The sequence below is a fragment of the Poecile atricapillus genome, chromosome W (genome assembly GCF_030490865.1).
Source record: "Poecile atricapillus isolate bPoeAtr1 chromosome W, bPoeAtr1.hap1, whole genome shotgun sequence".
Classification (NCBI taxonomy): Eukaryota; Metazoa; Chordata; class Aves; order Passeriformes; family Paridae; genus Poecile; species Poecile atricapillus.
In genome coordinates, this window is record NC_081288.1 from 22817501 (window position 1) to 22836349 (window position 18849).

Genomic DNA, 18849 nt, shown 5'->3' on the forward strand with positions numbered 1-18849 from the left:
TCCCAGTTCGGGAGCTGTTCCGCGTCGGGAAACCTCGCTCGGGACTCAGCTGAGCCGCAGCCGCCCGCAGCCCCCGGCTCCCCAGCAGCCGCAGCCGTCCCAAACGCGATGCACGCTCGGGCACGGCAGAGGCCTTTTGTTCTGTAGCTCGCAGCTCCTCTGCATTCCTGCCACGTACGGGCTCGTAGCTGCTCGTAGCCTGCTGTTGCTCTCGACTATCAAAAGGTAGATCCACCTTCGGCGGACCGACCGCGGGGCAAGGACCTTTCGATTCCACCGACAAATGAGCACTGTTAGTCAATTCAGAGAACTTAAAAGTCTCGGGTTTGAAAACAGAAGAAGCCCCTTTCATTTCTGTCAGGCCAGGTGGCACTGTTTGCCCTGGGGATGGTTCCGTGCGCCTGAAGTTGGTGTTTGCACCGCTGATAAAATGAACAGCTCCCGGCCGGGACAGCGCGACACCGGCACAACGCGGCTGCAAGGACCGGCTGTAACATGACCTGCAGAGCCATGGGAGACCTGCAAGGAGGCATTTAGGGTTAGCGGAGCGACAGGCACCACTGAGTGGGAGAGAATTTCTCTCCACAAACGAAGCGCGGGCAGAGCCAAGCAGGGGCGGATGCTCCTGCCCGCCGGCGGCTGCTGGACCCAGAGGTGGTCAAGTTCACGGGCAGCGGGGCTGCTCGGACGGCGGCCGCCGGACGCCCCCGGGGCTCCGAGGGGCAGGGGCGCGGCCCCGAAGCCCCTCGGGGCCGCCCGGCTCGTCCCCGCCCGCCGCCGCCGCCGGGCGGGACCATCTCTGCCCTTGGCGAGGGGGGGGGCGCGCTCCGCCCCGGCTCCCCGCCTGGCCCGCCTCCCCCCCGCGCGCGCAGAGCGCCCCTCCGCCTGGCGCGCGGCGTGGTCACGCCCAGCGCGGCATTAACGCCCCCCGGCGCGGGGCGCGGGCGCCCGGGCATCCTCCGGCGGCGGCTCCTCGGCGCGGGGCGGGCGCGGAGCGGCTCCCAGCGCCAGCGCTGCGCGCTCCGCCGCCCTCTCTGCGCCGCCGGACAACGCCATGAAGCCGGCGGTGCTGGAAGTAATGAGGATGAACCGGGTGTGCAGGATGGTCCTGGTCACTTCCGTGGGCTCCTTCATCCTCGTCATCTTCTATTTCCAAAGTATGTTGCACCCAGGTAGGGCATCGCAACCGCACCGGCATCACCGGCACCACCGGGTCCGCGGAGGGCAGCGCCCGCCCCGCTCCCCACCGGCGCAGGTGGCGGGCGCCCCGGGAGCCCTCGCTGGCTGCCGCCGGCCCCGGCTCTCGGCTCCCGGCGCCGCTGCGGCAGGCGCGGGGCTCGGCGGCGGCGGGCGCAGCGCCCGCGGCGGCCACGGGAAGGTCGCCTCGCCCCCCGCAGGAAACTTCGCCCGGGAGGGAGGAAAGTTGGTTTGCTTAAGATTTTTTTTTATTTTCCGCTTTATATCGTGGGTTTGGTGAAGGGGGACGGGAGGCGATAGCCTCTGGATAGCGCGTCGTGGCTGAGCGGCGCCGGGAGCTGCCCGGTCCCCGCGGGTCCCCCACGCCGGGAGCGGGACTCCAGGTCCCCTCTCCCGTCACGGGTCGCGGGCCTTCGTCTTCTCAGCTCTTCGTTTTCGGAAGCGTCAGGGACACCGCGGCCGAGCAAGGGCAGCAAAGGCAGCTCCGCGCCGGCTCGCCCGAGTTGTCCGGAGCGGCGGGGGCGGCTGCCCGGCCCCGGCCATCCCTGCCCGCGGCGCTGCTGCCCGGTCCCGCCGTGTTCGGGCGGCCGAGGAGCTGCGGGTGGAGCCTCTGGCTGGGCACGGGCAGGGACGCAGGCTGCGGAGCGCCGTGCAGGGCTGCAGGGATCACCTCGGGTCCACGCTCCCGGGTACCTACCTAATCCGACTTCAGCTTTTCGCTTTCCCTCAGCCTAGGGATGGAGCTGTACCGGGGGCAGCAGATGCTGGCTCCCAGAGAAGTCCCACGTAGATCAGCTCCTGATTGACACAAAGGTGGGATTGGGCTGTGGAAACTCCATGTGGTGTCAGCTGTGTGCACAGACCCCTCATGGATGTTTTGTGAAGCTTGGTGAAATTTGTCCAGCATGGCAAAAAAAAAACCAATTAAAAAATCACTTTGATCTGGCTGTCTTACTTTTTCCCCTTTCTGCCTGAGAAAAGACGTGGGAATTGCACTTGCAGTGTCTTTCTGGAGTGATCTGACGTTGAGCAGAGGATCAGGACTGGTAAGAGGGAGTGATACGGCTGTGGCCAGCAGCTGTAGCTGGCAGACTGGCCACACTCCTCAGCAGGCAAGTCTTCCCAGCCGTACCTGTTATTGTCTGCTGCCAGCTCTCAAGCGTCCTGGCTACAGGCATATAGCTGTAGCTGATAAGGGAATTGCAGTCTAGTAAAAAGAAAAAAGATCTGTTCAAATTGACTCTTTCTTTCCCGTTTGTGGCTACCATAGTTGCCATATGTCTATGTGGCACTTAGAGATGTAGTTTAGTGGTGGACTTGGCAGTGCAGGCTTAGTGGTTGGACTCAGAGGTCTTTTCCAACCTAAATGAGTCTATGAGAAGTGTTTTTTCCTTAAAGTTTCTGGAGAGTTTTTCATCAAATGGTTGAGGCTTGGTGCATTGATAGAATTAGGAATCATTAGATTCTGTGGTGAAGCCAAGTCCTGTTTGGTGTTTTTCTATCAGCTGCCTGCTCCTCCAGAGTTGGTATAATTTGCTTGATGAATGTGTTCTTGTATGGTGCCCATCTGTGTTAATGCCTGCCAACTTGTAAAAATTAGCATATTTATTCTCTTTCCTGCTATGTCTGCCCCATGCTTACTAGTTTTACAAGGACTGCTCAGTCCTTAGCAGACCTGGAGAAGACTTTATTTCTGGTCTTTAAGGCACCATGCAGGATTATGGGTTGTAACATATCTTCACCAATTTAATAAAGTGTGATATTTTAATTGGTGGAGTTCCACAGATAATATGCTTTGCATACATATTCAGAAAACTTGGCCAAGACTTATTATTTCCCCTTGTTTCAGATGAATTATATTGCTGGAACACAAACTTAGCATGCAGTAGGTGAGAGATTACACTGAATATTCTTCTGTGAATTTTTGAATGTAGAAAAATCTTCTTTTAAGAATTCTCAATATGCTCTATAGTTAACTGTTGGAGATTATGGTTTTATATTCATTGTATTGTGAGGCTATAAATAGGCTGGGATTTTAGTACAGTTCAAAGGATTTAGCATAAACTCTGAGGAGAGAATGCGATGCTGTGAAATCACCCGGAGGTTAACGTGCACCCATTTTCTGTGTGACACATATTTAGGTTGTTAGTGTGAGTGGAGTAGATCTGGAAGTAAATAGATCACAACCTTTATTGTGCCTTTTTGATCATAACTGATTCTGATTTTTATATTTTTTTTAATGGGCTGTTTCCATAGCAGAAACTGCGGGGAAGCTCTCAAGCCCTACTCTAGTCCTGCACACAGTGTCCCTATTTGGGTTACATATGCTTTGTGAGGCTCAGACAGCTGCTCTCCCAGGTATCTGTTATACCATTGTACATGTTACCATCCTGGTAGTGCAAGTGATAGATGAATGTAGAATTCTTGAAGGGTCAGGAGAGAGGGAGGTGGTAGACCTGTCAATACGATATACATTGGGTCGTGGGTCAATTTTAGGAATTCAGTCTTTTTTGTAAGATGGGCTCGTAACCCTTTTTGATTGTCAGAATTCAGCCGGATCGTGGCCAGAGTGTGTGTCAGGACTGGAGGTATTAAGAGCTTTCAAAATCTTGGATAATGTCCTTTTTGTTGTTGGAGGGTGTTCAGAATTCTTGCTGGTCTCCACTGAAGCATGTCTTTGGATGGCTGCAGGAGGGAGCTGTCTCTTGTCTCTGGCTTGCTATGGTAGCTTACCATGCTCTCTAGCAGAGGCGCTTTGCAGTCAGAATTAGATGAAAAATTCCCACCCAAGCCTTTTGGAGAGAAAATAAGGTTTTCAGATAAGTCCTCAATGAGGACCTTACTATAGGTTTCTTGAGCCCCAGAGTTCTCGGTGAATTTCAGGAGGTGGCTTACAAAGCTTTCTCATCAGTTTCAGATGAAAGTAAAGGTGAAAGATGCTAGAAGGTCACCAGATGACGAGTCCAAACCCCCCTGGGTTAAGATAAATCTTTATCTGTTAGAGAGGGTTTTCCGTTTTCGGAGATCTGAATATGAAACTCTAGTTAGAAGTGTGAGACACAAATTTCTGCTGATAGCTTCTTCTTTTTTTTTTTTTTTTTTCCCCCTTTGGGATAAAAAAATAAGAAAATAAAGAAATAAAATTACATAGTTAACAGTAGCCTTTTTTAAAAACAGACAAGCGAAAAACCCAAACAATACAAACACACCCAATGCCTGAAGCTGGGAAGATGAGTTTAACCTTATCTTTGAAAGAGAGTGTGATATATCCCTTGTGCTGTATCAAGTACAAACACATTCATACTGGAAGGAAATGAGCTGTTTTTTACTCTTTTTTCTCTTTTTGGCTATGTACCCACTCTCTGTTGGGAAACCAGCTATAGATGTGGTTTGGTTATTGCACCTTTGCATTGTCTGAGTTTTGCCAGAGGCTGCCTGAGAGCTGGGAACCCACCCTCCCAAGTTAGGTTCCCCAACCAGTTGTTGAGGGAAGGTAAGTTGTCCAGCCCTCCAGTGCTCAGGACCACTGTAAAGAAAACTTTGGAGACGATAAGCTGTTGTAGCTTATCTGGGGCTATGTTAGCTCTTGAGGGAAGTGGTAATGGGGATTTCAGTGTACTTTCCCATTGCCTGTCTAGACTTTTCTGAAGAAAAACATGCTGCAGTGTTTGCTAGCTGGAGATACAGCAATATATAGCTGATTTTCCCTGTCCCTTTTGCTCAAAATATTTTTCCCCTTCACTCTCCTGCCATGTGCTATCTAGATAACTGAGTGCAAGCTGATTATTGCTCCATGCTCCTGGAACTTCTGTCTGCATGAAATAGGTCAGTCTTGGGGTTTTATATGACAGCCCATCATAGTTTTATCTGCTGCATTTCCCATGAAATCAGTTTGCTCACTAGTCTTTAGCCTGCCTACACTTCCACAGATGTGTTTGCTTTGTTCTGTAGGCTTCCCAGCTGCAGCAAGCAGGGGACTGTGAGTCACCCAGTGGAGGCAGGAGCTGCTCTGCCGGACTGGGGGGGGCACACTGGCAGTGTGTTAGGATCCCTCAAGGTGTAAAATTCCTCGCAGGGGCAGGATAATTAATACTATCTTTATCTTACCTCAGACAGGTTTATGAAACGAACTTACTCTAAACCTGATTCCTTTCCCACCCCTCCTACTTGCGGGTTTGTTTTTTTTTTTTTGCTCCATTTTACATCTCCTGTTTTAGACTTGTACTGCTCTCCTCCGGATGCTAACAAAGGTTGCATCTCAAAGGTTAGGTTGGATTTGCCTCACGTCCAGGATCGTCTCAGTTACATATGCAGCATGGTGTGACTGAGAGCTGGTGTCTACCTTTGCTCAAGTATCAGAACAACTCAGACCGCAGGAGGTTTTTTTCCTTATGTCTGAAGACAAGCTCACCATTGGTTTTGATGGCAGATTCTGTTTGAAAATCAATGTGGCAGTCTCCCATATTGCAATTGATCCTCGCTTTCTCTCTTGCTTACAAAGGAGAATGAGATCTGCAAGGCAGTTGGGTGTGTGGCATTCCTTTGATGGACCCTGTATACTGGTTTTAAATTATTCTGTTTGGGATACAGAGAAATGGAGTTCATTTGACAGCCACAAGAAACTGGCCCTCATTTAATTGCATGCAATGAAATGCATCCCCCAGAAACCCTGCTGTGTGCTGTATGTATTTGTTGGTGTCCCTATAAAAGCTTTTCATGGATTCCCATGGAACTGTCATCAGTGTGAGCAAACCTACTCTGGTCACTCTTCTCAAAGGGACTGATAGTCTGGAACCTGCTTTAAGTTGAGAATTAAACTGCTCTTTGTATCTTGTGAAAATCTGCCTGCTTAGTGAATATTAATCTTACTAGAAGAGCAACTTTTTCTATTGCAGTGAAAATGAGTGTAGGTTTTTGCAACAATTGCTTGCTGAACTGAAGAAATAAAAATCTGTCTCTGAATACGTTCAAGCACAAAAATTACCTGTGTAATTATGTTGTGGTCATGTCTATTACATTTTAACTTATCAGTGTATTTATTAGTCCACCATTACATTTTCTACCATGTAGGTTTCTATAAGCTTTTATTTTTTTTCATTACTGGGTATCAATACTGGGAAAGTATATGCTACCTTTCAGAGCACTGACACTCTATTCACAGATGTAAAGTGTCATGACTTAGCTCAAGTGACTTTTTCAGAGATAAAGTCAGCATGCACGGAAGCTTTGTTTTGAACTTGGCAAAACAGCATATAAAGCTGAAATTCCCAGTGCTTTTTATTAACAAATTTATACAATTGATTGGGTGGAACTAATTTTTATTTCGTATTCAGAAATATGAACATGTTTCTGAATTCTAAAGTTGTTTCCATTACTTTTCAGAAGTGGCAGGTAGTTCATCTTGTACTGTACTTGTACTTGTAATTAACTCTAAAAGTGGTTCAGACAATTGGAAGAAATTAGATTCATGTTACTTTTCCCAAAGCCAGCACAACTGTATTTTGTTTGACTCTGTTGCCAGATGTACTATATCAAATCCTGCCTGACAAAGCTGCTGCGGTTGCCCTTGTGTGAATGTCATCCTAGCACTAGAGAGTTTTTTCCTCTCAAGCCTTTTGGGCTGATGCATATGTATTATATATCAACTCTAAGTTGATCCTGAGGGAGTTAAGGACCAGGATGGGGGACACAATGATTTTAATCTGATGGTTTTTCTTTCTGATTGTTTGTGCTGTTCAAAGGAAACGTTTGAGTTCTGTGTGTGACTTGTTGAAGTGTCAACATACATAAAATGAAGCATAAGATGCATGGATGAAGGGCTCAGTTGAAATCAATGAAAAAAGAAGGAGTTTTCCCTATCAAATTAAAGGAATGAAATTGAGTTCAGGAATTATGTACTTGTGTAGACCTGGCATGTCCAGGATAAAGACCAAGAGATGTCTGTGGTGAGTTACTTAGCCTCACCAGGCACCTACTGTCTTACAAGGATAACATTTCAAAGCATGTTCGTGTTTTGTTGGATGCTCCTGTTCCCTGTAGCCCATTCATGTAGGATTGTTGTGGATGAGGTATTTGTCCTTACAGTCGCAATTCTGACTGAATTCAGTTGATTCCTCATTATTTGTGTTTCAGTACCCAGGTTATAGATAGCATCCTTTTGTTATGGGCAGAATGCTTGTGTGTGACAAAGTGGAGTTTCTGGCACAAGCCTCGTGCTCTTAACTAGAAGGTGAGACCACCAGAGACTACTGCAAACCAGTGAAAGAATTCAGTTTCTAATTATCTCTAGTTAATGTCTCCAGACACAGGGATTTTCTTGGATTTCAATTTTGTGAATGTAATCAGCAGAGGATTCAGCATGTTCCCCCTTTCATGTCATTGTTTGGCACCTGAAACTAAGGTTTCACGGATAAATCAAAATTTTGCCACATATGCACTTGGACTCTGGGTTGCTTCTCTTGTGTAACACTATCATCTTCCACTTTTCATTTAATGCTGGTCAATGAATGTGGTTTGTTTTCTTGCCCTCTCCACGTGCTCCTTCATAAAGACTTGGAATTGTCTGGAATAGATCCATTCCCTTCTGTGAAACTGAAATTGTAGGTTTCCATAAGAATGGCCCGTGTTAAATTCCAGCTCCCTCCCCACTGTCCTCTGGAGCACTCACAACGCCTGTAGCATCACTAGGAATTACCTAATGGAAAGCAACCTGTGCACAGATTGGGAGCACTGATCTATAAGGCATACAGGAATGAGGGTGCTGGCTATTCCATGGCAGTGTGCATCCTCTGCTCTGCCCTTTCTCTGGTGTGCAATCCTGGCAGGCTGGTGGGGAGCCCCTCAGATAGAACATGGGAGCTGCAGGCATGTCTGTGGGAGCTGGTGTGTTTTACTGGTTCCACTCTAGGAACTCAGAGATTGAAAAGCTCCGTGGCAGCAAGCCTCAGAGAGCCACAGTGGATGACAGGACTCTCGTTTCTGTGATATGCTAACAGGACTTTGGTTAACAGCACGGTATAAGTAGGTGCAGCACAAGCATTTGTTGTATTGCATCAATGAAGCTTTGTGTCCGTGGGAATCAAGGGAGGCTTCCTTGTCTAAAGAAATTTCACTGCCTTATGCATTTAACATTTAGATATCCAGGATTTTTAAAGTTATTTTAAAATAGTAATGCTTTTTTTTAGGTTTGCTTTTTACACTGTGCCCAGTGTTGGCGATGAAAGCAGATGACAGCTTTCCTTTTGGCCATATTAATTTTACACATTAGAGATGAGGTCCTGAATGAGGCATTAACATTTAAGTTACAAGCATCAGAAGAGGATGCTATTAAAAAGAAATAAAATTAGATTGCTACCACTGAAACATTTGAAGGAAAATGTTCATTAGAACACATTGACTGACACTGAGGCTAGATTTGGAAACTTAGTATTTCATGTCTTTTTCCTGACAAATTTGAATCCGTGCATTAAAAAGGCTGAGTATGAGCACATAGAAGATGCTGACTGGAAAAAGACGAAGGCAATGCCCACAAATGTGTGTGAACGTGCATATGCACTCATCCATCTTCCCACCCCCTACAAAATCTGTAGCTGGTGGCCCAGGTAATCCAAACGCAGTGATTTCTGAAGTGCAAACCTTTTTCTCCTAACAAGGCTGCTGTAGAGTATGAAATTATTTGTTATTAAAAGAAATCCCAGAAGTGCCAAGGGCTCCACATAGGTGCCTTTGTTATTTTACTAATTGAGTAAATAAGTAGTAAGTGTGGTTTCTTATTTCTGCTACTCTTTCTCAACTTACAGGTTTGGAAACATCCAGGTTGAGAGAGGAATGATTTTATTAATTCTTTGTAGGCTGTAGAAGAGCAAGGTTTTTTTATAGTTTGTCAGAGTATCAGCTTAAACAGTAAGAGTGCCTCTTCAAGGTAGCCTTCATCTTTTTTGTGCCAGGCTGTAGACACTGAGGGATGACTTTGCTCCATTACTATCAATCACTACTGCGATGGCTTCACACTCCTATGAAAAAACGTAAAAGAAGGTGCTGGGGGAAATGGAAAATACAAACAATGCAATTGAGCAGAATTTCTCACAGCACTGTGATTCCGGGGGTCTGGGAGATGGTAACTCTATCCAGCACATGTTGTGGAGGTAGGTGGACTGCACCCTGCAAAAACAGGTGCGAAATGCTCACATCCTGTAAATGCTGTCTGCTCTTCATTTGGCAGGGAGAGGCAGCCTCGGTTTCAAGGATGTGAGTAAAGTGATCGATGTGTGGTTTTGCAGGATCAGACCCCCTTTTCTCTCTCTTCTCCAGGAGGTAAAAGAGCAGGATCTCATCCTCAGCTGTGTTCAATCTGCAAAGGAATCACTGCTGCTGCTTTGAGCATTGTCTCAGGCTAAAAGATGCCCTCCTTAGTCATCTTAATATCAAAAGATTATGTCTTTTTGTGTTATTTGGCTGAGTGGTAGGAGACATAGATTTTAATTGCAGAGTCTCCACATATAAAATCCACCAGGAAGAAAAGGCTTTGTTGGGTTTCAATCCACTTCTCGAACACATTGTAGTCTGTAAAAAGCAGAGAACTGTGGGATTCTTTTTTTTCCTCCTCCTTTTATTCATTTTTAAGACATGGACATTCAAGATACATTTTGTCGATGGCTAAAAGGACCCTTAGAATAATGCCTTCTGAATTAATTTGATAAATTACATTGTAGCTAGTAATTTTCATGCTTTTTTGGCTTTTTTGGCTGATAAATGGTTGTATAAAGGAATCAAAAACTTTAAACTGGATAGCTGCTAGGGATTTTTGAATTTGGCAAGGTAGAAATATAATTAATAAGGTGACTGTAATTGGATCTCATGGATGATCTTTACTGTAGTACTTTGTCTTAAAACAAAGAGCTTTAGGTAGTTAAAATCCTTTTAAAGACTATTTGCATTATAGTGCATTAAAGCTGATTGGTATGCAGGCAGAACAAAAATGTCTGTATTATCTGAAGTGACCTGACACGGAATAGCACATTCTGCACCCACGCTGGTGGGTACCAGGAGCTGAATATGTCCTTCTAGTAATCTGTATTTTTACAGCCTGTGTTGGAAGTGGTAGCAGAGAATTTATAGTAACTGAGGAGGAGGTCCTTAACACTTTTTAAACACTTGCTGATTAATAAAATGTGTCAGTTGGGGTCATAAATACAAAACTGATAGGCCTGACTTGATTATGTATTTTGGTCTTGATTAACTTCTAAAATACATTTGAGTTTCCAGATGGTGATAAGCGTTTTATCTTTAGAATTAAGCACGTGCATGTGTGCACGTAATTATGAAGTTGAAGTAATTGCTAATCATTGGAGCAGTACACCAGAGAGTGATGGACTGCAAGGGTGACTGTGGACATGTGCACTCCCAGGCATTGCTGTGTCCCACTCGCTGGTTTTATTAATTGTTACAGGATCAGTCAGCTAGACATTGTGCAGCGTTCCTGCCACCGTGGCACTGGCAATCCTGTGGGCTGTGACATCTAATTTCTGCTTCTCTGCATTCCTTTTCTTCCCAAATCAGTCTTGCTTGTTCTTTGTGGCAAGGTTAGGGAAGCTCAGATAGGGTGAACATGGCTCCCTGCTAGGCTGTTGGGTTTGGGGGATTGTTTTGGGCAAGCCATAAAATTTTACTTTATTTTTTTCCCCTTTCCTGGAAGGAGTTCACTGAGTGGTTTGAATTTCCTGGTGGGTTGGTGGCACGAGGTCTGCATGATGGCCTGGAGGAGACCGTGGTTGCTTTTCAGTTGGTGTTAGTGAGTACTAGGTCAGGTCTACTGTGTTAGAACAGAGGATTTTGGATTGCACAAAGGGCATACATTCCCCTTGGAGGTAGAAATATAGGATTGCAGGCTTGGATTGGAGCCCTGAACTGTCTCTCCCCTGTAAATCTGGGTCAGTTCCATTGACTAGGTTAGCTCAATTCTGAATCAAAGGTACTGTAATGAAGAGCAGTCCCTCTTTATCTTCCTACAGAGCAATATACAGTAGAACAATAACTCTGCTTTTCTCCTTTTTGACAAGTATTTTGCTTATCAAATAAGGACTTATTTGTCCTTTCTACAGTCAAGAGAATGCAAGTTTTTTTTCCTATAGAGATGCATGCTTGAAGTATTGAGAGGGATGCTGCCTATTTTCAATAGCTTCAGTAGAAATTACGTTGGCAGATAAGCTGTATGTAACCATCAGCATGCAGATCATCAATAGGATTGAAAGTTTCTTGTCCTGCTGTAGAGCTTCTCTGTCTCATGCAGAAAAGGCTATTAATATTTCTGGTGCAGCAGCAAAAATGTAATTACATTAAAGAACAAACTGGGAAAATGTTTGGGCTTCTAGAGCTATTAACTATTTTGAGATAAAACTCGTTTGAGATACTAAATTAACTGAAATAGATGATATAAGACAGACGTGGTTTAATTAAAATTGTCTTCATATTTGGCTGTCTTGAGCCAGCTTGTGGTTTTTGGGTGGTTTGTTTTTTGTTTCCTTTTTTCTTTCTCTCCTCCCCAGAGCCAGTGTTGCTGTTGAGTCTTTCCCCATTCTGTGCCTGTTTCCTGAACACTTTTTCTTAAAAACTTGCAGAGTAGAGAGAGGAGAATATTGGCAGAGGATGCAAAACAAAAATATACTCGGGGCTATTGTGTCTGAATGATTAGTAATGCATGAAGTCCATACATCAGTATAATGTCAGTGCCTTACAACCTCATCCATCTCCAGAATGCTATACCCAGTGTGGTAACACAGTACTGTGAGAACTCTTTGTGCAGCTAGAAATGCATCCCATTGCCCCCAGTGTGCCTGGGAACCAAGGGAAACAGGCCATAATTCTTGTATGTCCAAACTAGCTGGGGGTTTTTTTCTGACTGCCAGTCTTTACAGAGGCTTTTACCCCCTTCATTTTAGGGGCTTTTTTCTTTTTTTTTTTTTTTTTTTTGTTGTTGCTCTTCAGATCTTTTGCTTGTGTTTGCATTCACTGGGATGTGACCAAGAGATTTATTTCATTCTCCCATTCCAGCTGTGAGGGGATCTCTTGTCATCAGATTGTACCTCAGCCACTCTTAGCTTGCCAGAATGGTTTATGCCTGGTGTACTCTTTCAGCATTTTTCAGCCTGGAAACACTACTGAATGTCAAGCCATGTGTGTTGTATATTGGTTAATGGTGAGTCTGTGCTTTCCTGCTGTCTGTTGCAGTTGAAAGCTTTCACTGGGAGCAAGTTAGGAGCAGCATTTCTGGAAATCTTCGAGAATTTGGGTCCAAATCTACTTCTGGGGCAGTAATACTTAATTTAATCAGAAGGCTTCAAAATTGTCCACGAAGTAGGTCCATGCTTTCTTTTTAACTCTATAGCTAGGGTCACTGAGGCATGGTCAGGAAGGGTATGTGTGCTGGGATTTGTTTAATGGTTTCCCACCAGGCTAGTGGCACATTCAGGAATAAAACTGGAGGGGTAGGGTGGATTTCTTGAGCTTATATGATTTGAGGTTTGCAGTCCCCTATAGGTTTGGAATAGACCATAGTGCAAACTAGGTGTGAGGCAGAACCCAGTTCCCAGCACTCAGCCCAAGGAACACCCCTGCAGCCTGCTCCAGGTGTGCTCTCTGCTTGTGAGGATGGCTGTTGTGGACAGTCTTGTGTCCTTGGGAGTGCTCCTGACAGGAAAATGCTCCTGGTGCAAATACATGAAGCTTTGAGAGCTCCTTTTGAAAGCTGTGTTCCTGTGTTGAAAGCAAAGTGTTGCCTCCATGAGGCCAGACTGAGGTGGAGGCCACACCTGTGCTTGGAAGTCTGTTTTCTGGAATAGCAAGCCTGACTTACTCTTGATCGTGTTGTGCTTGGACAGCTTTTGCCAGTGAAAGGTTTACTGGATCAGTATAGGTAAAAAAAGGCCTGCCTCTTCCCTTTTCATTTTCTTTTACCTCTGTGTGCAGATCTGCTAGAGGTTTTGCCAGCAAATCTAAGTTTACTAAAATAAGAAAGAAAAAAAAAAGCACAAACAATGAAACTGTATCTTTTCTATTGTCAGCAAAGACATGTTGATCAAGGCTGATGTGCATGATGCATCCTGGATTTTTATTCACTCACCAACATTTAACATAGCTGTAAATTAAACTATTGCCTCTCTGTAAAGTATGTTGTCCCTGCACTTTGCTCATTCTTCTGTTATTGCAGATTTAAAGTCAAAATAGGAAGGTAACATCAGCTGTCTTTGTAAGGGGCTGCAGCTGCTGGCTGATGCTCTCCCAGATCCTTCCCTTTTAGACCTCCACATTTTCTGTGGTGCCTGTGGGACATTGTTTATGTTCATTCCTTGAAAAAGAAAACCTTGGTACAGCATTTCATTAGTGTGTTTTTTCAGAAAGGTCTCAGATCTAAATTAGTATCTTTTTCAGTTCCTGTGAGGTTCTGGGGCATTGGAAGTAATGCTTCATGCATTGCAAGGAGGGGAAATGGAAGCTACTGAGCATGTTTGAAAGGGTATTTTTACCTCAGCCTTGGAAACAAAACATTTCCCATCTATCTTGTTGAACATGTGTGACTGTTTCTCACAAGTGCACAGGACTAAGAGCTGCAGTGAGGCATTTTGAAGAGATGGGACTTCTTGCAATCACTGCAAGGCATCTAGGAATGCTTTTCTTCCTGCCTTTTCTGTCCCCTGCTGACCTCTAAGTTTGTGTCCCACTCATAGTCAAACAAGCATAGTAAAAAATATGCCTGAAGTTCTGGTGTTAGTTTGCTTCTTGCTCATCTGTCAGCTGTATCTTGCATTGAATTATGAAAAATGTTGCTCTGTCACAAGTTGTGGCTGGTAGTAGGTTACTTGCACACTACATCTGTTCAAATGTTCAGGGGAGGGACCGCTTTAAAATTTCAATTATAGCCTAAAAATACACGTGGTGTCTTTTTTTCACATTTGACTCCCTTGCTGGAAATAGCAGGGTTCTGTCACGTTTATCATGTTTTCTAGCTCAAGGCAGTTTTAAGCACAGCATAGTTATGTAGCAAACTGGAAAAATGTGCATCCATTTTCCTCAAGTGAGGGCATGTGGGAATGGTGCTATGGCCACATCAAATACTGCACACATGGAAATTACAGGAGCTGGGTTTTGAGCAGACAACCAGTGTTTACATGCTTAATTTATGTAATAGCCCTTTCAGTTCCCATCTGTTTCTGTGCCCTTTGGCAAATGGGTTTGCAGTTTTCTAACATGTGAAAACGTCAAGTTCAGGGAATAAGACTCGGATTTTATTTAATTGCTTCTTTCTTTGTCTGTTTTAAGTTGGTCCTTAGGGAGAAGAGGCTGACCTCAGGAAGCAGGGAAGCTTTGTCTTCCCAGGGTGCCAATAATCTGTGAGTACAACTCAAGGTTGACAGGTCAAAGTTGCAAGTTGAGCACTTGTGCCCCAAGTGTGTCTCACTTTCTCATACGCAAGCGAGGCAGCTCCCAGGGGGTTGTGCCATAAATGAAAGTGATCTGAGAACCCCATGTTTCTGCACTCATGGCTAAAGTGGGAGTAGGACCTCTTGTAAAGGGTCTTGATCAAGAACAGAGGGTGTAAAAATGAGTTCTTGTTCAAGTGGACCGAAGCAACTGGCTGTCAGGAGGGAGGGATTGGTTCCAACCTTGCTTTTATCTCCCTTCTCACTCTTCTACAGTGCCAGGCCATGTTCCACCTCTGTGGCTCAGCTGAAGCACAGCCCTATGGCAGGCACAGTGCAGACCAGAACCTGAGGGCAGCAGTCTGATGGGCCTGATATGGCAACAGTGGTGTGTGTTGCAGAGCTTCTCTGAGCCCATACAGTTCGACATAGGTAGGGGGTATCACCAGCACAAGAGAAATGCAAATTACTGCTGAAAACAATTGCTGGCTACCAAAACTGATAATTCTGACAGATTTATTCAAACTCAAGTGTGAGCTTGTGTATCACCCCAATTATCACCTCACTTCTGCAATTTCTTTGAAATGGCTCTGTGTCAGGTACAGGCTTCATGGGAGCTCCGAGGTTTGGGTGGAGAAAACGCTCACACTTTCATTACTGCTGGAGTAAGGATATGTACACCCATGTCTGCAGCACGGTAAACCAAACACAGGCTGTCTGTAGCTTCCCACTTGTGTTCTTCCCTGCATATCTTGAAATGCCTTATACCAACACTGTGGGCTTGTGCTCGGTGAGTTGGTCCTGTGGCCTCCTTTCTGGGACAGGCAGTGCTTTGTAGGGCACTAGGCTGAGCTGCCCCTGTGAGCAGCATGCTCTCATGGCATCTGTATTGGGATGAGCTGTGTCCCCAGCACTGTTCTTGTGTAGGTCATCTGCTATGTTGGGAGACCAGGTTGTAGTAAAGTGGCCAAATCAGTAAAACTAACTTCCTTCCTAGCATATGCCCATAACTTCAGGCAGTGGCGGAGATGGGAGTTCAACCTAGCAAGCTTCAGGCTTACTACTGAATGATCACGTCTTTGGACTATGTCAGTGGAATAAGCAAGGTGGGAAGGAAGGGATGGTCCTGGTGATGGGAGGTTGGTTAGGGCAATTGAGATCTCTTGGTTCCCTCAGGGTCCTGGCAGTAGGCTTGCTAGCTTATTTTTATGATCTATGAACGTACCAGCTCCTCAAGAAGCTCTTCTGACAGCCCTCACAGATGGCCTTGTGCTGCACAGGAGCCCAGAGACAAGTGGTAGGCAGTGAGAAGAATTTGCTGTGCTTGTTGTTCCACCACTGTGGTTGTAAGGGTTTCATGTGTTGTGTAATGGGTCACGGTTAACCTTGCCTCTCTGACTATAAGTTTTGGATGTTAAATATGAAGATACTTTCAGGGCAGAAAGCAAAGGCATAACGCAGGAGGAACAATCCCTACTTGGGGGATCTATTTCACCAGGAATATTTATTCAAAGGAAAACCAGTAACTTTCTGCTAAATGGATACACATAACTGGCATGTATTTACTGGGGAGCAGGTCTGGCTTTCCAAGTGTGTGATCCCTGGCAGAGCTGGCTGGTGACATGCAAGAACATTGAAGGTCATGGCTTTTGTTGCTTCCTCTTCTTTTGCCTGCTGGCCCTTTTGTCTCGCTCCGGTGGTGCTGGCATGCAAACTACTCCCTGCTATTCCATGCTGGGCTATTCCTCATGGTTCACGTTGGTGTGCCTCTCAAGCTGGAACTGGTGGTGAAGCAGGCAAAAGCTGATCAAAGCACATGTCTAATTGGATTTTTAGATCTTGCTTTAAAATGAGGGATTTTCAAATACTCCCATTAGTGGGCATTAGTACTGAGGAGAAGTATGTCACCAGGTAGGGGGGTTTTTTTGAGTCAGAATTTCAGTATAATTAAAAAGAGATTACTGAACCTAATACTATTGAAATAAATGCTTTCATGAAATAAAGAACACCACTGGAACCTCTGGGTGCATGTAGGAAGTGTGCTGAGCCATTGCCTGCAGCTTGATGTTAAGGCAAGAGAAGCATTTTTTGTATGGAAAAAGAGAGCTGCTGCACACTAGGGCTTCTTACTTTTTGCTCCGCAGAAGATTCTTCTGGAGGGAGGGAATTGTATTTCTGAAGGAGTGAGCAGAAGAAACATATGTGGGTTCAGCTAAGAAGTGTCAACCTAACTAGCAACAGATTCTGCAGTTCGTATTGGAATAATAAACTGATAAGTAAAATTTTAATTATTAATTTACATTTTTATCCTTTTGCCATGTATCCTAGTTGATTTGTGAATGAATATTCTTTGTGGTGTTGCCGTGCTGTTCATTCTGACAGTCACCACCTTAGGGCTGGGTTATCAGTGCTAACACATACTTCAAATTAAATTGGGAGTAACAGTGAGAACAGTTTATCTTCAGCAGTAAGGACAAGTTCCCCTAATTCTCAATCATGTGTCACTCAATTCCATTATGACAAGAATATATTAATCTTTTCTTGTGAGCAATTTAGTATGCCACTTTCTACTGCTAATGCTTGCATTTTTATGATGCATTACTGATTAATATTGTTAGGGTTTGTGTTTTACCACTGGTTATTCTTAGCTGCGATTTCTGTCTTGTGCTTGACTGCTTTTCCTTTTCCTGAAATATGTTATTCAGGAGCAGTACCTCTGGAGGAGGAAGGTATCCTGTGCACAGGACTGACTGGGAAGCACAAGTAATTAGTTGGCAGGATGGCCAAGAGTGCTGGAAATGGCCAAGAAGCCATAGGAGAGTTTCTCAGGACTTTTCTAGCAAGACTGCCAGTGGATTTGCTTGGTATTTTTATTTTGATCTTTCCATCCTTGCTTTAGAACTGCAATGGCATAAGCAATTGTGCTGCTTGGCTTTCCCAGGGACTATTACAGTGCTCTGAGTATGGGTGTTGCCAGTTCTCCTTGAAGGAAGGCAAGAAGAGAAAACAGATACAACACTGATGTGAAAAAAAAAAGAATCTTGTTTTATCTTCATATATCGTCAGCAAAAAAAAAAAAAGCAAGCCCTGATTTACATTAGTCTGAAAGAGACAGATTTCATGGCATCCAAGAACTCAGTCTTGAGCTTGGACTTCTAGTGAAGCCAAAGTGTAAATGGAAAGTTTGTCAAGTGATCTGGCTGTAAAACTTTAGATTTGAGGAAGGAGAATTTAAATTTATGTCAATTTATACAGTGTTAATCTCTGCAGAGAGGATCTTAATTGCAAGACTGACAATTTGGGTCATGTTTGAAATTGATTCAGAGATTGGTCCTTGATAACTTTGGGTCTGTTTCCAAAGCTGACTTGTGAGTTGGGATTGAGGATCAAAGCCTAAATGTCGCTTTGTTTCAAGCTTGGGTGTCAGACTGAGGCATCTTGTTTTAACATGAGGTTTTGTTGCATACTTTAACTTCAAGTGAAAAATTCACCATTGTACTGAAAATCTTCAGTCTTTGAGGCTTAAAAGACTTCTTGAAGATGAAGGTGAAACTGTTTGTGTACTTGTAAGCACTATAAGAAGAGACCTCAGTAAAAATAAAAAAGTGCGAGCAGCATGGAGAATTTGGGCAAAAGAGAATTGTTGCTAGGGAGTTAAAAGATGGATGTTTGAAGGCATTGGCTTTGCCTGTGTTTGAAGTTGTAGCATTTGTGAGTAGGGGTGTGCTGCCCTCGCTCAGGGAAGGAGGTTGGGTAGGATTTGGTAGCCTTAAGAGGACAGCAGCTTTGGTGGGAGATAGTCACTTGTAGCTGCTGCTGCATCATTGTGTAGAACTTACGTGCTTATGGCTAACAGAGTGATGAAAAGCCAATCCAGGGAATGTTTTCAGAAACATGCTTACAGATGTGCCTGTAGCTGTAAGTTACACCTTTAAATCACCCTTACAGGCACAGCTTTCAAAATCAAGTCATTGGCATAGCTGAAGTGGAGGAAAACACTCACCTCACAGAACCATCTTCCTGCCTTTCCTCACCTGTGTGAGGTACTACAGTGACAGCTGGGAGGTGAGGATGAACAGCACCGGGCTGCCAGGAGGTCACAGGTGGAAGGTGTAGGGAAATGCTGTGAAAAAAATCGAGGGTAAAACAATTGGATGTGCGTTTGAAGAGGGAGTCTGTTCATTTGTGGAACCCATTCTGTATTTCTTACATTAGTTTTCTGTATGCCACCTGATGT

At 44.7% G+C, this 18849-nt stretch overlaps 1 protein-coding gene across 2 annotated transcripts in view; it reads left to right on the plus strand.

Moving 5' to 3' along the window:
• The first annotated feature begins 1029 nt into the window (after positions 1-1029).
• The window catches only part of LOC131592173 (carbohydrate sulfotransferase 11), a 154376-nt gene continuing 136556 nt past the window's right edge, over positions 1030-18849 (plus strand). The window contains exon 1 of one of the 2 annotated variants that reach the window (XM_058863498.1): positions 1030-1157. In XM_058863498.1, the coding sequence (XP_058719481.1) occupies positions 1055-1157 (103 nt within the window). In that variant the 5' untranslated portion in view covers positions 1030-1054. Of the gene's footprint in view, positions 1173-18849 lie in introns of both variants that reach the window. The other variant, XM_058863497.1, reaches the window with a different exon arrangement.